Genomic DNA, 21,266 nt, shown 5'->3' with positions numbered 1-21,266 from the left:
ATGGCATCCATCAGGTAAAATATAGGTAACATGGTAAAATCATCATCAGGGGGGGACACACTGTGAGGGGAAGATGGAGGGCAGAATGTGGGGAATTATACTGTGTAGGGTGAAGTATGGAGTGAAGCAAAAGGCTTGGCTTAGGGTCAAACATATTTCCACCTCGGGTATAACACTCCTCTCGCTACTACAAAAGTTGGGAGGTATGTTAGTTGCAGTCTAGTATATGAACAACAGGACAAAGAAAGAGTCATGGGTCTAGCTTTTTCTAAATCGATCATTAGAGATGAGCGAACATACTCGTCTGAGCTTGATGCTCGTTCGAGCATTAGCGTACTCGAAACTGCTCGTTGCTCGGACGAATACTTCGCCCGCTCGAGAAAATGGCATCTCCCGCCGTTGTGATTTTTGGCGGCCAGAATCAGAGCCAATCACAAGCCAGGAGACTCTGCACTCCACCCAGCATGACGTGGTACCCTTACACGTCGATAGCAGTGGTTGGCTGGCCAGATCAGGTGACCCTGGGATAGACTAGCCCCTGCCCGCGCTGCTCACATCATTCTGTGTCTGGATGCCGCTAGGGAGAGAGCTGCTGCTGGTCAGGGAAAGCGTTAGGGTGTTCTATTAGAATAGTGTTAGGCAGGATTGATTCTACAAAAACCCAACAGCCCTTCTTAGGGCTACAATAACGTTTTATTTTACTTTTTTTGGTTTGCCTGTGGCTGGGCTTGCTGGCACTAGTAGTGCAGCTAGTACCATACTGTGAGGAATTTGCTGGGAGACCTGCGACCGTTGTGTTTAGCTCTTAGTGACACACATACCACCTCAAACACCGAAGTGGGACAATTTATTAGGGTTTTGATTAGAGTTAGGCAGAGTCTGCTGATTTATTTTTTTTTACGTTTATTTCTTTTTATAACTCAAAGTAATCTGGCAAAGCAGTGTGCTTTCAGTGTAGGCTAGAAAATAGCTATAGGAGAACCCCAACGGCTTACTTAGGCCTACAATAGAGTTATATTTTACTTTTTTTTTTGTTTGCTTGTGGCTGGGCTTGCTGGCATTAGTAGTGCAGCTAGTACCATATTGTGAGGAATTTGCTGGGAGACTTGCGGCCGTTGTGTTTAGCTCTTAGTGACACACATATCCACCTCAAACACCGAAGTGGGACAATTTATTAGGGGTTTGATTTGAATTAGGCAGAGTCTTCTGATTTATTTTTTTTTACGTTTATTTCTTTTTATAGCTCAAAGTAATCTGGCAAAGCAGTGTGCTTTCAGTGTAGGCTAGAAAATAGCCATAGGAGAACCCCAACGGCTTACTTAGGCCTACAATAGCGTTATATTTTACTTTTTTTTGTTTGCTTGTGGCTGGGCTTGCTGGCATTAGTAGTGCAGCTAGTACCATATTGTGAGGAATTTGCTGGGAGACTTGCGACTGTTGTGTTTAGCTCTTAGTGACACACATATCCACCTCAAACACCAAAGTGGGACAATTTATTAGGGGTTTGATTTGAATTAGGCACAGTCTGCTGATTTATTTTTTTTTACGTTTATTTCTTTTTATAACTCAAAGTCATCAGGCACAGCACAAAATCCAGTTGTGTGCTGTCAGTGTAGGTTAGGAACTAGCCATAGCAATAGGATAGCATTGTTTTGTTTAAAAAAATAAATAAATAAATAAACACAAAAAAAAAAAAATTAAAGTTTACACTTTAATTTGGAAAATGTTTAACCTGAGGGCTAGGGGTAGAGGACGAGGGCATGGACGTGGGCGTCCAACTACTGCAGGGGTCAGAGGCCGTGGTCCTGGGCGGGGTGAGACACCACCTGCTTATGAGGGAGCAGGGGAACGCCGCAGAGCTACACTCCCTAGGTTCATCATGTGTCAAGTTACTGGGACTCATGGTAGAGCACTGTTGAGGCCAGAACAGTGCGAAGAGGTGATGTCGTGGATTGCGGACAATGCTTCTAGCCATTTGTCCACTAGTCAGTCTTCCACGCAGTCCACCCATGTCACCGAAATCAGCACTCCTCGAGCTCCTCCACCTCAGCCTCCTTCCCCCCAGTCTGCCCCCTCCCAGCAAAATTTGGCATTTGAACCGGCATACTCTGAGGAACTGTTTTCTGGACCTTTCCCACAGTCACAAACCACTTGTCCGGTTGCTGCTGAGCTATTTTCCGATGCCCAGGTTTTCCACTGATCGCAGTCTGTGGGTGATGATGACATTATTGACGTAGTGGAAGAAGTGTGTAAAGAGGTGTCGGACGATGAGGAGACACGGTTGTCAGACAGTGGTGAAGTTGTTGTCAGGGCAGGAAGTCCGAGGGGGGAGCAGACTGAGGGATCGGAGGATGATGAGGTGACAGACCCAAGCTGGGTTGATAGGCTGGATGAACACAGTGCTTCTGAGACGGAGGCGAGTCCTATAGCAGAACAGGTTGGAAGAGGCAGTGGTGGGGCCAGACGGAGAGGCAGGGCCAGAGCTAGTGCATCAGCACCAAATGTTTCCCGTAGTCAAGCTCCCGTGGCGAGGGCTAGATTTTCAGAAGTCTGGAGGTTCTTTAAAGAAACACCGGATGACCGACGGACTGTGGTGTGCAACCTGTGCCAAACCAGGATCAGCAGGGGTTCCACCACTACTAGCTTAAGTACCACCAGTATGCGCAGGCATATGAATGCTAAACACCCCACTCAATGGCACCAAGCCCGTTCACCTCCGGCCGGGCACACCACTGCTCTTTCCCCTGTGTCATCTGCTAGTCAGCCCCCTGCCCAGGACCCCAGCCCAAACACCTCCCGTGCGAAAACCCCATCTTCGTCTCCACGATCCTCCACAGCATCCACCAGCGTTCAGCTCTCCATACCCCAGATGCTGGAGCGCAAAAGGAAGTATAGTGCAACCCACCCACACGCCCAAGCCCTCAACGTCCACATCTCCAAACTGCTTAGCCTGGTGATGCTGCCCTATAGGCTGGTAGAGACCGAGGCCTTTCGAAACCTCATGGTGGCGGCCGCCCCTCGGTATTCGGTCCCCAGCCGCCACTACTTTTCCCGATGTGCCGTCCCAGCCCTGCACAAGCACTTGTCAGAGAACATCATCCGTGCCCTGACCAACGCCGTTTCTGACAAGGTCCACCTGACCACGGACACGTGGACGAGTGCTTGCGGGGCCTACCTCGGTCCAGGTCTCAAAGGCCTACTATGCCTCCTCCTCCTCCCACCCCTCCTCCACCTCCTCCTCCGAAATTATCATCCGTGGGCATGGCGCCATCAGTCGGTAGCTCTAGGCACAGCAGCAGTGCCATTGCTAAGCGACAGCAGGCGGTGCTCAAACTGCTGAGCCTAGGCGATTAAAGGTACACCGCCCAAGAGCTATTACAGGGCATCACAGCTCAGACTGATCTGTGGCTGGCACCGCTGAACCTGAAGCCAGGCATGGTTGTGTGTGACAACGGCCGTAACCTGGTGGTGGCTCTGCAACTCGGCAGACTGACACGTGCCATGCCTGGGCCATGTGTTAAATCTCATAGTTCAGCGTTTCCTCAAGACATACCCCAATCTGTCTGATTTGCTCACGAAGGTGCGCCGCATCTGTGCGCATTTCAGGAACTCCAGCATAGATGCTGCCACTCTCAGGGCAGCGCAGCGCCGCCTCCAACTGCCCGCTCACCGCCTGTTGTGCGACATGCCCACGAGGTGGAATTCAACATTAACCATGTTATCCAGAGTTTACCAGCAGCGTAGAGCGATTGTAGACTGCCAGATGTCAACTTCCACCAGAACTGGTAGTCAGGTCAGTCAGCTTCCTCAAGTCTACAATGAGGAGTGGACGTGGATGTTTGATATCTGTCAGGTGCTGAGTAACTTTGAGGAGTCAACACAGATGGTCAGTGGCGATGCCGCCATCATCAGCCTCACCATCCCGCTGCTTGGCCTGTTGAAAAACTCTCTGGTCAGCATGAAGTTGGAAGCTTTGCGCTCGTCACAAGAGACGGGGGAAGAAGATTCCCTTGTTGATAGCCAAAGCACCCTTAGGTCTGTTTCTCAGTGCATATCGGAGGAGGTGGAGGAGGATGAGGAGGAAGAGGAGGAGAATGTTGGCGAGACAGAAGAGGGGACCATTGTTCAGTCCTTCACTGTTCAGCGTGTATGGGCAGAAGAAGAGGAGTTGGAGGAGGAGGAAATGGGCAGTCAGGCCAGTGAGGGGAGTGAATTCTTGCGCGTTGGGACTCATGCTAGGCTGCCTATCCCGTGACCCTCGCGTTCAAAGAATTTATTCCAGCACCGATTACTGGGTATTCACTCTCCTGGACCCACGGTACAAGCAAAATCTTTCCACTCTCATCCCTGGAGAGGAAAGGAGTGTGAGAATGCATGAATACCAGCAGGCCCTGGTGCACAAGCTGAAACAGTATTTCCCTTCTGACAGCGCTAGCGGCAGAGGGCGTACTTCTGCGGGACAAGTAGCGAGGGAGAGTAGGCGAGCAGGCAGCTTGTCCAGCACTGGCAGGGGTACGCTTTACAAGGCCTTTGCCAGTTTTATGTCACCCCAGCAAGACACTGTCACCTGTCCCCAGTCTCGGCAGAGTAGGGCTGATCTTTACAGAAAGATGGCGAGGGAGTACGTAGCTGACCATACCATCGTCCTGAATGATCACACAGCTCCCTACAACTACTGGGTTTCAAAGCTGGACATGTGGCACGAACTGGCACTGTACGCCTTGGAGGTTCTTGCCTGCCCTGCCGCTAGCGTGTTGTCCGAGCGGGTTTTCAGTGCAGCTGGTGGCATCATCACCGATAAGCGTACATGCCGGTCAACTGACAGTGCTGACAGGCTGACGCTTATCAAGATGAATAAAGCCTGGATTTCTCTGGATTTTCATTCTCCACCAGGTGAAAGAAGCTCAACCTGAATAATGTATGCACTCCTCCTCCTCATTGTCCTCCTTCTCCTCCTCTTTGTACACTAAAGCAGAGGAAACTGGCTATTTTTTGCCAGGGCCAACTGGCTCTAGCTATAGTACTCTATGTATTTTTTTTTTTTTAAATAGATTTTTATTAAACATTTCAATAATACAAAACAATTCAAAACGTTTAGTCTCATGCAGTACAACATTATATTACACTTCTGTGTTGCCACAATTAATACATACAGACTAAAAAGCTCCAATATACTGCACAGGTCAAAATGTTTATTTTTTTCTTTTTTCCCCTTTCCCCCCATCCCCCCCCCCCTCCCTTAATCAAACAAATTTATTAAACCTTTCCAGCGTGGTAGTCAACTTTGGGAATACGCTTCCATATAATACAGCGTTATTTTATATCTCCATGTTGCTGCCCGAATACACAGATATAATGTGCTCACAATCCCTAAACCCACCCCCCTCCTTCCCCCACTCAACCCTCCCCTAGAGAGGAGCCGGAGAAAAAAAAAAAAAAGGGCAAGTTTAACTCCACCTTTCCCATCTTCTGATCCACCTCTTATGGCTGCCTACCTCTGAGGATCGGATTTTTTCATATTGCTTAATTCTAAGGGTCAGATTATGCCAGTATTCCATTGTTGGGGCTTCTTTGCCTCCCCACTTCCTTACTATGCACACGCAGGCTATGTGCATCACCCTCCTGACTGTGTCTCTATCCCTCTGTTCCATATCTAATTCATCGGTGAGCCCCAGGATAGAAACAGGTAGTGTTGGTTCAAGCCGCACTCGAAGGACTCTCTCAACTTTCCTATATACTGCTTCCCAATATTGGCTTACCTTAGGGCAATCCCATAATACGTGCACAAAATCAGCATTCCATTGCTGGCATTTACCACAACACGCATCCCCCCTGTATTTCATTTTAACTAAATCCTTCGGTGCAAAATATAACCTATATACTATATTGTGTTGTATTATCTTGTGATTCCAATTAAAGGAACATGTTGCTATGTGCTTTACAACCTGTACCCACCTTCCCTCTACTATTGGTCCTAGGCTAACTTCCCATTTAGTCCTAGAGCTGTGTATCATATCCCTAGTGTAGCTCTTAATAATAAACCTATAAATCTTCGTGATCAGCTTATTTGTACTAGTTGCTGTGTGCAAATAATCAATACAATCGTGACTCTCAATATACATATTCCTCTGCTCGTTCACTCGGGCTAAGGCATGCGCTACCTGAAGAAATTTTAAAAAATCCCCTTTACCTAAGTGAAACAAACTCTGCAGTTCATAGAATGTCTTCATCTTACCCTCTACCCAGATCTGGGAAATGTGACGGACCCCCGTCTTATCCAGAAGGAGGGCTCCGGCAGGCCCCAAAGACTGGGCAGATTCCAGTTAAACCATAATGGTGTATCCATCAACACACCCCTAATTTTCAATAATAGTTTTAAAGCCTCCCATGATCTGTGCGCCAAATTACAGATTACCAGCCCCTTGAACCGAGGCTGTAGAAAATAACCGCTTTCCAGTGTCTCAAAAATTGTGATCATTCTACCTTCAGTAAGTCTCACCATACACTCATATAACCTATTCTTTTCCCATCCTATTAACCTACTAATCTGTGCTGAGATAAAATAACCAAAAATGAAAGGTAACCCAAACCCCCCTTCTCCCATCGGTTTATATAGGTGGATTAATTTCATTCTCACTTTCTTGCGTCCCCATACCAAATCATTTATTATGGAATTGATTAGCCTAAAAAAGGAGTCTGGTATCCACATAGGGCTAGCCGTCAGGACAAATAATAATCTGGGTAGCAAAATCATCTTGACCAGACTAATTCTATCCGCCCTCGATAGGGGGAGTCTACACCAGACGAACACATTCTCTCTTATAGCTTTAATCAGGGGTAGCAAATTCATCTGTACGAATTCATCCAACTGCGCCGAGATTCTAATCCCTAGATAAGTCAAACAGTCCTCGCTGATCTTAAATCTGTTCGGGTCAATATACCTAATAACATTCTTATCCAAGGGAAGAAGCTGAGTCTTTCCCCAGTTGATTTGTAGACCTGACCATTCACCATATTCCTCAATAACCTCCATCACCTTTGGAATGGAGGTGGGGGATTCTCTAAGATACAATATAATGTCGTCTGCATATAGACAGACTTTATCGTCTATCCCCCCACATCCTCCTCCAACTATCCCCCTATCCTCTCTTATTTGAATGGCTAGTGGCTCTATAAATAGGGCAAACAGCAGGGGCGACAGCGGACACCCCTGCCTAGTGCCCCTGGTTAACTCAAAGCCACTAGATTCCTTGCCGTTCAGAATAATTTTTGCCCTAGGGGCTTCATACAAACACCGGACCCACCGGATAAACCCTGGGCCGAACCCAAATTGTTCCAATACTTTCCAGAGAAACCTCCACTCCACCCTGTCGAACGCCTTGACTGCGTCCAAGGCCAGGATGGAGCGGAGGTCCCCCTTCCCCAGTTCAATGGCGGCATAGAGTCTCTGCAAGCAGTCCCCCACTTTCCTCCCTGGGATAAAGCCGTTCTGATCCTCATGAATAAGGGTAGTTATTACTTTCCCCAATCTAGTGGCCAGCAATTTTGCCAATATTTTAAAGTCAGTATTAAGCAGGGATATGGGCCTATAAGACCCCATATCCAATGTGTCTTTCCCTTTCTTGGGGATCAGAACCATATTGGCTTCAGACATACTATTAGAAACCTTCCCTTGCTTAAAAATTTCCTCATACAGTCCCAATAATCCGGGTAAGCTAATCTCGGGGTTCCTCCTGTAGAAGCTAAATGGGAGGCCATCTGACCCCGGGGCTGTGTCCCGGCTACAATTTTGAACTATCTCTTTCAGCTCTTCTAATGAGATAGGGGTATCCAGAAATTCCTTCTGGGAGTCTGTCAGTTTGGGGAAATGGATTCCTTTTAAATAGCTTTCCATTCCCTCCTCTGTGCTGGAGTCAGATGATTTATATATCTCTGAATAAAATTGGGCAAACTGTTGTACTATCTGCTCCATATCCCTTCTGGTTACCCCATCTACGCCCTTCACTGCACTCACATGGTTATTCTTCTTGGGGTCCTGGATCTTATTTGCTAGAAATCGACCGGGTTTTCCCCCTTCCACAAACCCTTTTTGGCCTTTAAAAAAGGATCTATGTTGGGCCTTATTGTTCAGGAAGGCTTGATAGTCCTGTTGTGCTCGTAGTGTTCTCCTTCTATTCTCCTCTGTTGGGGCCTCTACGAGTTCCTTCTCCGATTCAACAAGTTTCTGTTTATGTAGCTCTTCCTGCCTATGAAACTTTAGCCGCGCTAGCCATATCGCTTTTCGATATATACCCCGGACAAAAGCCTTAAAGGTGTCCCATACCACCAGCCTATTACCCTCTTTTCCGTTCTTTACCCAAAATTCTTCCATCTCCTTTTTAAGGTCTAGCTGTCCCTCTAAGACCACCAGCCAATGCGGGTTTAGTCTAAAAGATCTAACTAGTTCTTCTTTTCCTTTGATTGTGACCACTATTGGCGAGTGGTCTGAGAGTATAATAGGCTCATAAACGACCTTATGGACCAATGGAATACATAACTGATTTACTAAACATAGATCAATTCTAGATAATGAACCATATGATTTACTCATACAGGAATACACCCTCCTCTGGCCACACTTACTCCTCCATACATCCAGCCACCCTAGTTCTGCACAAAAGGTTGCTAACCTGGATCCCCGGGTCTGGCTCAGAGTTTCCTGCTTGTGCCCACTTAATCTATCCAGCTTGGGGTCCAATATCGCGTTGAAGTCCCCTATGACCAAAACTGGAGACTCCTCTCTATCCGAGATAAACTTTACCAAGTCACCCAGAATGGTTACAGAGAAAGGGGGGGGAATGTAGACAAAAGCCAAGATAACTCTGCGTCCCTCCAAGACTCCATACAAAAATACATACCGGCCCTGTGGATCAATCAGCTTCCCCAACAAAGAGAAATTAATCTTTTGATGGATTAATACTGTCACCCCTCTAGAATAGTTATTCCCAAATGAGTGGAACTCAAAACCCACCCATCTCTTCTTAACTCTATTAACTGTTTCTTTGGTAAGATGTGTTTCAAGTAGGCATATCACCGCAGGGAGATGTTTCTGTATTAAATCAAATATTGAGCACCTTTTCATTCGGTCGCTCAATCCTCGGATATTCCATGACATGATTCTTACCGCCATTTAATTAGAGCAAGAGGGGAGTAGGGGGAGAGAAGAAGAAGAGGAAAAAAAAAAAAAAAAAAAAAAAAGGGACAAAACAGTTTCCTCCGGCTCCCCTCTCCTCCCCCACCCCCCCATCCCCCCCAGCTCCCATCCCCCCCTTCTTCCCTCCCTCATCCCACCCCCTTCCTCTCCGCCGTAGCCTACCCTTAATTTATACGTAGACTTCTTCACCTCCTTGCGCCATCCTCCCCCGACCCCGCCCCCTCCCAAAAGCACAGGTTATCTTCGACACAGATATAGCCCTTGGGCTCTCATCGTGCTCAGGTGGTTTCCACCCCCTGGGCCTCTAACCATTCCGACACCTCTTCCGGACTCTCAAAAAACCAAGTTCTCTCCTTAAAAATAATTCTCATCTTGGCTGGAAATAAGACTGAGAATTTAATATTGGCTTCCGACAATCTTTTTTTGACTCCCTTATAGCTGGCTCTCATCCTCTGAGTTTCTTTTGCGTAGTCTGGGTATATGGATACCCGTGCCCCATTTACCATTAATGGTGACTTCTCCCGAGCCTTACGAATGATTGCATCCCTGTCCTGGGAGTTAAAGAATTTAACTAGGATAGCTCTAGGGGGACCCCCTTGTATACCTTTCTTAAAGGGGACTCTATGCGCCCTCTCTAACCCAAAAAAGGGAGAGAAATTTTCCCCTCCCCACAATCCCTCCAACCATTCCGTCACCTCCTGTACCATATCTGTCCCCTTTTCCCACTCCGGGTATCCCACTATCCTGATGTTACTCCTCCTGGAACGATTCTCCAGATCGGTAACCTTGTCTTTTAGGGATTTGTTATCTTTTTTCAGGTCCTCTAATGAAGCCTTTACACCTCTTACTTCTTGTTCTAATAGTTTCAATCCCTTTTCTGTGTTTTTAAACTGACCCCTCAGCTTATTCACCTCATCTTTTACCACAGATATCTCTGCCAGGGCCCCTCCCATCTGTTCGTTTAGGGAGTCCACTGTATTTTTTAGTTCTTTTACTGTGGAGAGAATCTCAGTCAGGATAACACTAGTGTCCTGGGATGTCTCAGCATTCTGTGGAGCCGAGTACCCTGAACCCGAGACACCCGGGTTATCCTCTGCCACTTTCCTTTCGCCCTTCTCCTTTCCATTAGCCAAAGTTTTCACAGGTGATGCCTTCCACATTTTTTCCAGCCCCGTAGACTTACGGGCGGTATTTTTAGGCGGCATCTCTTTTTCCCTTTTCCTCCTATTCGCCCTAGTCTGACTTCTTGTGTACAGTGTTGGTTCTCGTGGACTCTAGCTGTTATACCCCTGCTTGCTCTATATCAAATAAAGTGGTCCCTAGACAGTATCGGTATAGGTGCACACTCTTACAATTTCCTTAGTTCCGGCTGAACCAGGGGGGTGTTAAAGACTCAATCAACAATAGATATCCCCGTAATCCCTATTATAATAAAATTAGACACTCAATCCCCTTATTTGAGCAAAGGGGAGTATAATCAATATAATGGGAAAAAAAAACCGGTGAAATTTACTCAGCGCTGCAAAACCATGAGGGTTGAAACTTCAACCCAGAGTCCTAATCACCAGTATCTAGAGATGCCAGCATCAAGTCTCCTTATAATCAAAGACAACGGTCAACATAAGAGCAAGCAAGGGGAAATATCGGATATTAACTCAAGCAATGCTCCCAAGAAGAGAATATATCAATTTGGTAAAACAGCAAACAGCGACAGTCCAATACACATTTTTCTTTCCCTTTTTCCTCTTGTACCCCCTGGTCTAGCTTCTGGTATACAGTGTTGACCGTCAACACAGAAACTGGCAAAGGGTAATGTTCAGTATATGCGGCGTTGGCTCAAGCCGTGCACACCCAAAGAAATAAAAAAAAAAAAAAAAAAAAAAAAAGGGTCTTATCACTGCGGTGAAAACAGGTAAAAGAGCAGACAGCGACGAACCAGTACACTTCACACCATCAGAGAAATGTTTTTTTTTTTACGTTTTAACTCAAAACTCTTTATGCCGATGTTAACCAGTTCAGCAATCCGATATCAGGTCTAGTTGCTCTTGGATATAGCAGTTGACACAGGGCGAGACAAGGGTAGATGTTAGTTGTTAGTTCAGACGACACATGAGGGACCATTCGGCCGGAGAGTCTCCTATATTTGGCCAATATCACTTTGTAATTCAAATCTCCAGAAGCACTATTACCGAACACCTGCGTTAGGTCAAGCCTTCCGAGGGGTTAATGAAAGAATAAAGATGCTATAGCATAAAGCTAAATTGCAAAGCATGCGGGAGATAGCAGTTAGTTGAGTCTAGAGCAAAAGCAGGGGAGCAACATACAGTCAAACGATCTCACCAGTCTTCCTCACCACATCCCTGCAGGTCTTCCACGTGGAGAAATATTCCGGAAACCGTAACTTGTCCGGCTCCCAACTCCCGTAGCTGTATCTAGCAGGATCTGCGCATATAGCCGAGGTTCTTCTCTTACTCCCATGCAGCTCACAGTATGCTCTCCTACCCCTCTTGGCTTCCTGCCCAGCTGTAGTGCCACGATCCCTCGGTGCCGGTAAACTCCGTGAGCTTTTACAGGCGGCTGCCCTCACCTCTCACAACAGGCGAGGCGCAGTCCCCCCGTGCCGATGTACCTGAGAAAATCCGTGGAGCAGTAAGGCTATCGGAGTATTGCGACCGGCAAAAACCGCTGGCGGTGCGGTACCGATAAGGCTGGGTCCCGGGACGCTCCGATGTCGGTGCTTGATAGTCTCAGGTGCCGGAGACAGCTAATCGCAAGACCGCCGAGTCTCCATCATGTTGCGGGAGGAAGCGCTTGGCTGGGGGGAGGAGCATCGCGGCGTGCTTCCTCACATCGCGGCGTCCACGCCTCTCAAGTACTCTATGTATTTAATTTTTCTGGAGGGCCACCTACCCGGTCCTCTGTTTTAAACAATTTTTGGGAGTGCCACATACAGGCACTCAATTTATTTAATTTTTCTGGAGGACCACCTACCTGCTCCTCTGGTTTGAAAACTTTTTTGGACTGCCACATAAAGGCACTATCCAAATTAACTTGTCTCCATAGCCGCCTCCACATGTCGTCTTTTTAGCTGCCTCCACGCGTTGTCTCCATTGCTACCTCCACACGTCATCGCCATAGCTGCCTCCAAAAGTCGTCCATATAGCTGCCTCCATACATGGTCTCCTTATCAAACGAACTGTGTCAGGCAGAATATTGGGTTGTTTTCATGGCTTCCACATCAAACTTGTTAACTTTGTCGCCACCCTGCTGTGTAATCCACAAAATATACTGGCAAACTTTTATCATTTACCGATATTATTTCAGCGCTTCTTGCGCATCTGTTTACATTCCCCTCACCCGCCATATCCCAAACTTATAAGAACACTACTACACTTGATCTTATACAAAAGGTTCTTAGAAGTGCTGTTTGGGGAGTAGCCGAGAGACAGGGGCTTGGATAGGCGAAAGCTCGCCTGGCAGCGGAGCGCCAGCTCCATCCCAAGATCCAACTAACATAGTTTTAACTGCAGCACCTTTAATCTACTACTAGTTCACTGCCTCCATACATCGTCCCCTTATCAAACGAGCTGTGTCAGGCAGAATTTTCAGGTGTTTCACCAGATACATAGTGGAACTCAGCCCATCTGTCGCTGCCATGCTGGAGACCTTAAGTTGCAATCATAGCAGCGCAATATGGATGCCCCATACTGTCGCTCTTAATCATGGAACCATTTCCGTAAAAACAATTAAAAATAGAACCACTATGCTATTCCAACCTGGTCTGCTTTGAAAATTATAATTTTTTCAAAGTAAACGCTTCTGGCCCCCAGGCCCATTTTGGGTGGGGAGGAGCCGAGAGACAGGGGCTTGGACAGGCGAAAGCTCGCCTGGCAGTGGACCGCCAGCTCCATCCCAAGATTAGGCAGCCTCAGAGGCATCCATGCATGCTGCCCCTGCTGTTTCCTGTCCATTTTGCCTCCACGATCCTCCACAGCGTCCACCAATGTCTCATTTCAACTCTCTATACCCCAGACGCTGGAGCACGAGAGGATATGCAACACATCATCCCCTTATCAAACGAGCTGTGTCAGGCAGAATTTTCAGGTGTTTCACCAGATACATAGTGGAACTCGGCCCATCTGTCGCCGCCATGCTGGAGACCTGAAGTTGCAATCATAGCAGCGCAATATGAATGCCCCATACTGTTGCTCTTAATCATGGAAGTCGTCTCCATGGCTGCCTCCACATGTCGTCCCCTTATCAAAAGAGCTGTGTCAGGCTCATTTTTCGGGTGTTTCACCAGATACGTTATGGAACTTGGTCACTATGTCGCCACCATGCTGTGTTATCGACTAAATATACCGTCAACCTTTTGTTCACATAGGAAATCATTTCAGCGCTTCTTGCTCACCTCCTTTGGTTCCTCTCTTCCACCCATTGGTTTGAAGCCTGAGTCCATTTAGGGTATGTCGCCATGACACTCTCTAGCCTGCCGCTGCCTCTGCATGCCGTCCCCTATAGTGTCAGGGTCAATTATTGCATGTTTTAGATGCTATCTAGCCTCATTCGGTCACTCTGTCATGGCCATGCTGTTGCCCATAATTTTGGCATAATGGTACGATTAAGCAGCCTCAGAGGCATCCATGCATGCTGCCCCTGCTGTTTCCTGTCCATTTCCGTGGTGTTTCCATCCTTTTCTAAGGTTCCCAGGTGTTTGGCCAAGCTTCCCTGTGCAGAGCCTTGGTCCCCTTGAAAAATGCTCGAGTCTCCCATTGACTTCAATGGGGCTCGTTATTCGAGACAAGCACTCGAACATCGGGAAAAGTTCGTCTCGAATAACGACTAACGAGCTAATCATTAGCTTATTTATTTAAGGCATGTTCACATTCACAGACACTCATACAGAACCAACACATTTCATATTCACGAGCCAGAGTACCAGAAACACGTTGGTTTTGTATATTTGTCTTTGAATGTAAGAATAAAGTAGGTAATTGTTGGATTTGGAAAAGCTGGAACAGTAACTTTTTATTCTGTTGAATTGAACTCTTATCGAATTAGGAGTGGGAAGCTATTGTCAAAAAGTCTAATAAAACCTGGACACAATCAGTTATCAAAGACTTGAAAGACATTGATCTAAATAAATCTTTGAATATAAGAGCGAATCTTGAAATAGAAAATGAAAAGCAGTTACATTCTCACCGAAAAATGGGGCTATTTGAAGATGAACTTAATGGCAATGAACATTTAGAAGTTATCTCAGTTCTGTTTTGAAAATGCCCTGGATTACCAGATACTGTCCCACATTTATCAAAAATAGTGCAAACTACACTATGAGCAATTTGCCTGTAGAGTGTGCATGAAATTTGTCGTACGGTCATCATAAATCTGGAGCCCCTGCACTTCTCCAGTAGAAAGCACCAACTTCTTTTTGGTGCACTTTTAACATAGAGGGGCACATTTACCAAGGGCTTTGCGATGCACTTTAGTCGGACTGTTCATGTTCTTCATGGCTAAAACGGCTTGCACAGGTATTTAAGAATTGTGTGCACTGTGATTGTGTCGCACGCGACCCTTTTGTGGGGCAACTGCGCTGGCTTCCACACGACACAAATTAGGGTGTGTACCGCCTGACGGTCAGACTGATTCGCTGTATTTAACTTTCAAATTGTATCGCATGCCCTATTTTAAAGGTGCACCACAGAAAAGACGGTGAGTTCTGTTGGACCTGTGTGGGGAAGCCATACATTCATGATTTATGGCACACGATCTTAGTGAATTGCCGCACGCTGCATTATAGACGGACAGTTCAGTGGACTTGAGAGATCTGGTAAGTACCCCAGAGTGTACAACAAAATTCTGTCGGACACTGCATGATAAATTAGGGGCACAGTCTGATTGTGCACCCAAATTCCGCTTTAAGTGCAGAATTTTGTTTTGCATCAGGTATACTGCAGCCGTGACACAAATGTGTTGCAGACACTTTATGAATACATGTGCAAGCAGTTTGCACTAAAAAGAACATGAAAAGTCAGACAAAAAAATGGTGCCAAGGCTTTAATAAATGTGGGCCATTCTGTCTGGCCCATTAATTTGGAAAATCTGTAAAAATATAATGTTATATATTATTGTATATTATTTGGACAGAACCATTCAGTCTCAGAAAGGCCTTGTTCCCTGTATTATTTCTTCTATCAAGAAAAGAGCACAGGCTGTCCCAATTTCCAGACTACCTTCTTCTAGAGTATACCTTTTTCGAGAGTATACTTTTCATCCAGATTTTGGCTGTTGAGATTCTAAGAAATTAATCCCCAGCAGTTATAGATACTATATTGTCAGTATGTAAAAAAGTTAAAGCCCACAGTCAGAACTGTTTCTTTGTGTAATGTATCTCAAGTTCTGAACAGACTTACACTCCAGCCCTTTGAGTCACTCTAGCAAACAGATCCTGGTGGCAATTATCTTGGCCTTTAAAGAATTTACTTAAAAAAATATATTTTCCTAGAATATCAATAGAGAATATATCTTACTATTCTTTTATTCTGACACTAAAAACACAATGGCTTCACGATTTAGATGTCAAAAGACCTGTTAAGATACATTTCTCTTGATCAAGATTTTAGATTTCAAAAGAGCAGATAATTTATTTGTTTGGCAGGAGGAAAGGACATGCAACTTCAAAAAAAACTTTGGCAAGCTGAATAAGGAGTACCAATTTGCAGGCAATTTAAAAAATACCAGATCTATGATCTGTGATGATTCTGGGTTGCATCTTGGAAAGAGGATGACCGGGTGTCACAATAGAGAAAGGGGTGTAGGCCTTAAACTCACCCTGAACTCCTGTCACCTACTTAATAAGCCTCGCAAACCCTACTGGCTAAGGACTTTTGGTCAAAATTCCTACACAAATCGAAGAGCAAGAGAATGTCCAAAGGTTAGATACACAATATAGCAAAAGCAATAGCAAGCAAAAAAGAGACAAAAGTATAAGGAGTAAAACAAGGAAGGTGTAATGGAACTGGGCAGAGTTCCTGGACACTGCCCCCAGCAACTGACTGGACAGACGGTCCATTGCTCAAATCACAGATGATACACAACTGAGCTCTAAAATTACAGCAACCAACTTTCCTAGGCAAAAGAGTCTGCAAGGCAGTTGTCAATCAAGGATTCCAGCAAATAGCCCTGGGCATGGCTTGAATTCAGAACACTGCAGCAAGCATTAGCGAGATCTGACACCATGGGGGAGAATTATCAGTGCTCTTATGCCAGTTTTCTGGTGTCGAAGACTAAAATATTTGTGCAATGCAAGATATTGCGACTAAATCACCGCCATGCTACATGGGCATGGAGGGGGCTGAAAGGGTAGGGGACCCTGGCTCCGTGCCTGTGCACTTTCCAAAAACATGCAACCATTCACTGCAGCATTTTCAAAGGTTTTTACTCATAACTATGCCAGGTTGGACCTGGAGCAATTTGGTCCAAAATCTCATGATGTATCCAGCAGGGGCCAGGGCATTTTCATATGCCAGCATACGTAGCGTCAGCGTACGATAAATCTCCCCCCATGTCTGTCATCTGCAGTGCTGCTTCTTAGAGGTTGTGTTTTATTTTTTACTAATCATTATAGACATGACCGGCAATCTAAGGCCTCATGTACACGTATGGTCTTTTCTGTTCTGAATATATACGGCTGTGTTCTAGCCGTAAATACTGGACATATTGCAACCGTATAGCAACGTATTGCACCGTATGGCACTATATCCGTATCCCTATAAAATACAGTGGGCTAGCAAATGATGGATGGCTGACTATTGGCTGGCTCCCACTGGTTCTGGATACAGCACGTATATACACGGCAGCGTACAGTGCACAGCTGTAATGCAGTATATATTTAACTGGTATTTTATATGCTCCCATTGACTTCTATAGGCTGTACAGAATGGAAATACAGTGAAAAATAGGACATGCTCTATATTTTTTTATGTCCTGCTCATAGTGCGTGGGGAGGCATGGGGCCATTTTCCGGCTGTATATAAATTTGTTTTTGTTAAATATGTGGGCAGGTCCTTATATTGAAAAAAGAGGATTAGGTCAAATAAATAATCAGGCATATGAGTATTGTGGAACAGGCACGGGATTGAAGTACAAGCTCTGGAACAGGGTACTGGCTCTGAAACAGGATCCAGAGTTCTGGATCAAGCTGGGGTTCAGGGTTTCCAGATCAGGAATTTGGGTCCGATCAGGATAAAGGGTTCCAGATCAGGTCAGGACACAAGGCTTGGACAAGGTCAGGGTACTGGGCTTTGGATGAGGTCAGGATATAGGGTTCTGGGTCAGGCCAGGATACAGGTTTCTGGAACAGATATAGATTCCCATTCACACTAAGGCTCAGGGTACCAGCTCAGGCAGAATAAATGGCTCAGAAACAGGTTTCAGTTCAAACTGACATTCAGGGTACTGGCTCAGGCTGAATACCAGCTCTGAAAGAGGTTCCAGTTCAAACTGGGGTTAGGGTACCATCTCAGGCTTGATACCGGCTCAGATGCAGGTTTCAGTTCAGACTAGGGTTTAGGGTACTGGCTCAGACTGTACAGTGGCTCAGATACAGGTTCCAGTTCAATCTGGGGTTCAGGGTACCAGCTTGAGTACACACTCAGGTACAAGTTCATGGTTTAAGTTCCAGGAAACACAGACAGTAGCACTACAAGTCACAGAAGTACTGGATCATGCCGAAGTACACAGAGTCAGGTAGAAGTAAGAGGAAAACAGGCAAGAGTGCCACAGAAGTACTGCATCAAGCTGAGGTACAATGAGTCATGTAATAGAAATAAAAAATAACCATCATGAGTGAACTGAGCCCTGGGAATTTATCCAGCTGTAGATGCCACCCCCAGCAGCTGACTGGCTAACCCCTGCATCATCCAACACAGAGCTACAGAATTAAACCACCCAACATTTTCCATGGATCAGAAACTGCAAGGCAGCTGTCAATCAACTCCCAGCCCTGAGTGTGGCTCACAAGCTCTGAACTCAGAAGGAAATAGTATGTATAAGAAAATAGCTACTTTAAAACTTCCTCTTATGTGAAAGAAAATTGTCACTATAATACTGCTATATGAAACAAAAAATGTAATCGCTATAAAACTGCTTCCTTACACTAACTTCCTTATAATCATAGAACAAATTACTACTATACTAATACTCCTATGTATAGAAAGATATCCACTATAATACTGTCATTATTGCTGTCAATATGTAGGAGAATATAGAAACCATATATGTAGTAATATCATCATAGCTTTCTGCACCTTCCTTATTATATGACTTCATGTACAGAATATTAGTTGTGCGCACCTTAGGTAAACACAGCACAATTGATTCTAACAACCCACACCCCTTTACAGTAATGCATTGCTGGTAAATATACTACAGTTATAGTAAGTATGATATAGTGCTCTTTGTCTAAAAATAGTGCAGAAAAGCTGTTACCTCCACCACACACGGCTGAAGTAGAGGAGTTTTCAGAATCTTCCAGTTTGTTTTATGGAAGGTCACCAGTTCCTGGATGGTGGGGAAGGTTCTCCCATTCTGCAAGTAATATTGTTTCTTGGAGTCCATGTTAATTCGGAAATGAGTGACCTTATTCTCATTGCGAACTGAGGGCAAATAAGAGGAATGTCAGAAATAGGAGATCTAAAAATGCTCATTACAGATGCAATACAAAATAACATGTCCAAGAAAGGTATTATCCCATACAGCCCATACAGCCAATCCTACAGTCAAATAGGAGAGACCAATAAAGAAGAATCCTTGAAGAAACAAAATCAACCAAACATTTATTTGAACAACATTACCCGAGGACCTAAATATTTTAGGGTAGAGTGGTACCCAAGCTTTAGGGCCATCTTTGGAGCCCCTACTACATATTTTATGAGGAAAGCTAGGAGAGTAGTAGTGCATATGAACAAACATGAATTATCCCACTGATCATAACAGAAAGAAGAAAGGGATCTGTTTATATGTTTTGGTCTAGTGACTCACCTGTACAAAGATTTCTCTTGGTACGGTTAGTGTGCTATAGCTGCATATTACAATCCTTTTCAGAAAAACTCATTTGTCTAAGAATTAATTTTGGAAGGTCCCCAAGGTTCAGACACTCATCCCTATCCTTGCCAATGTTTCGCATAAGAAGGCTGAAAACCATTTTTATAAACTACAGCATTAGTGTAGTTTATTTTTTTAACAAGGAAACCAAGCACCGTCATAAATATGTCCTGTGTTACAGATTATTACATGCCAATGATAGGCTTTGGAAAGTAATGATTTCATATTGGCTGCTATCATGGACATAACTACCAGGGTACTCTGGCTTCAGGGCCAGAATATAGGGGTGGCGCACGGGGCGCGTGCCCCGGGGCCCCCACCACTTTGCCCTTAAAAGGGCTCCCACCAAATGGGTGCGATTCGGGCTGCCTGAATCGCCCTTTGTGTATTTGGGTCCAGGCTCCCCGGGCCGTACCAAACAGATGTGCCCCGAATACAGGCTATGGCAGAGTGAGGGAACAATAAGTTCCCTTCTCTGCCACAGATGATCGGAGGTGCAACATAATGGCGCACCATCTTGGTACACCTCCGATATCCAGTAGTATCCAGACACCATGAGGGAAGGAGGTCGGCGCGCATCGGGGGAACGATGGAAGGTGAGTATAATTATATTATTTTACCTATTTACCGACTGTATATAATTATTATAGGGGCGTTTATAGTTATAATAGGAGTCTGTATATAGTTAGTTATTATAGGAAGGCTGCATATAGTTATTATAGGGGGTGTACATAGTTATTATAGGGGGCTGCATATAGTTATTACTGGGGGCTGTATATATTTATTACTGTGAGCTTTATATAATGATTGCTGGGGGCTGTATATAGTGGTTGCTAGGATCTGTATATAGGGATTGCTGGGGGAGCTGTATATAGTGATTGCGGGGGCTGTGTATAGTGATTACTGGGAGAGCTGTATATAGTGATTGCTGGGGGAACTGTATATAGTGTTTGCTGGAGGCTGTATACAGTGATTTCTGGGGGGTTTATATAGTGATTGATGGGTAGCTGTATATAGTGATTACTGGGGAGCTGTATATAGTAATTGCTGGGGGAGCTGTATATAGTGATTGCTGCAGGGCTGTATATAGTGATTCCTAGGGGAGCTACATATAGTGATTGCTAGGGGAGCTGTATATAGTGAAAACTGGGAGGGCTGCATATAGTAATTGTAGGGGGCTGTATATAGTGATTACTAGGAGCTATATATATTGGTTGCTGGGGGAGCTGTATATAGTGATTACTGGGGGAGCAGTATATAGTGATTGCTGGGTGGGCTGTATATAGTGATTGCTTGGGGAGCTGTATATAGTTATTGCTGGGGGAGTTGTATATAGTGATTGCTGGGGAACTGTATATAGTAATTGCTGGGGAACTGTGTACAGTGATTCCTTGGAGGCTGTATATAGTGATTCCTGGGGGATCTGTATATAGTGATTGCTGGGGAGCTGTATATAGTGAATACTGGCCGCTGTTTATAGTGATTACTGGGGAGGCTGTATATAGTTATTGCTGGGGAGCAGTATATAGAGATTGCTGTTCCCTGTCTGGACTACATTCAATGGGGGCCCCCACCAGATTTTGCGCCCAGGGGCCCCCACCAACATTAATCAGGCCCTGCAGGGCTTAGATTGTAAGGGGCTCCAGCCACCCACCCTGCCATACAAACTAAAGATAGAGAATGTGCTATGCAGTGTCACATATTATGCATCACATCCTCCATAGTACAGAACTTTATGCTGAGCCATCTACTGGCCATCTATAAATGCAGGACCAAGAAGCTTCATATAATGCCTTGAGGTCTCCCTTACTCATCTATGAGGCCTGCATATGTGAAGACTGCAGCTTCCAGAGAATATCAGTGCATGTAAGTTCACAGGGTATATATAATGTGTGTACATTGGTGTACAATTTATGTGTGTGAGTCTATCACTTACTCCACCCACCCACACTTAAATTCTCCCCTTAGT

At 45.3% G+C, this 21,266-nt stretch overlaps 1 protein-coding gene and 1 long non-coding RNA gene across 2 annotated transcripts in view; one reads left to right on the top strand and one right to left on the bottom strand.

The window, feature by feature from the left end:
• LOC140064222 (uncharacterized) overlaps nucleotides 1-21,266 on the top strand; it is a 113,759-nt gene that overhangs the window by 39,128 nt on the left and 53,365 nt on the right. The window lies entirely within an intron of this gene.
• SRMS (src-related kinase lacking C-terminal regulatory tyrosine and N-terminal myristylation sites) overlaps nucleotides 1-21,266 on the bottom strand; it is a 39,393-nt gene that overhangs the window by 9,637 nt on the left and 8,490 nt on the right. Inside the window, exon 3 of the mRNA XM_072110894.1 lies at nucleotides 18,683-18,849. Within this exon, the coding sequence (XP_071966995.1) occupies nucleotides 18,683-18,849 (167 nt within the window). The remainder of the gene's footprint in view (nucleotides 1-18,682; nucleotides 18,850-21,266) is intronic.

The sequence above is a fragment of the Engystomops pustulosus genome, chromosome 6, assembly GCF_040894005.1.
Source record: "Engystomops pustulosus chromosome 6, aEngPut4.maternal, whole genome shotgun sequence".
In the NCBI taxonomy this organism is placed as follows: domain Eukaryota; kingdom Metazoa; phylum Chordata; class Amphibia; order Anura; family Leptodactylidae; genus Engystomops; species Engystomops pustulosus.
The sequence above is the reverse complement of the archived record's forward strand: the minus strand, read 5'-3'. Positions and strand labels throughout refer to the sequence as shown.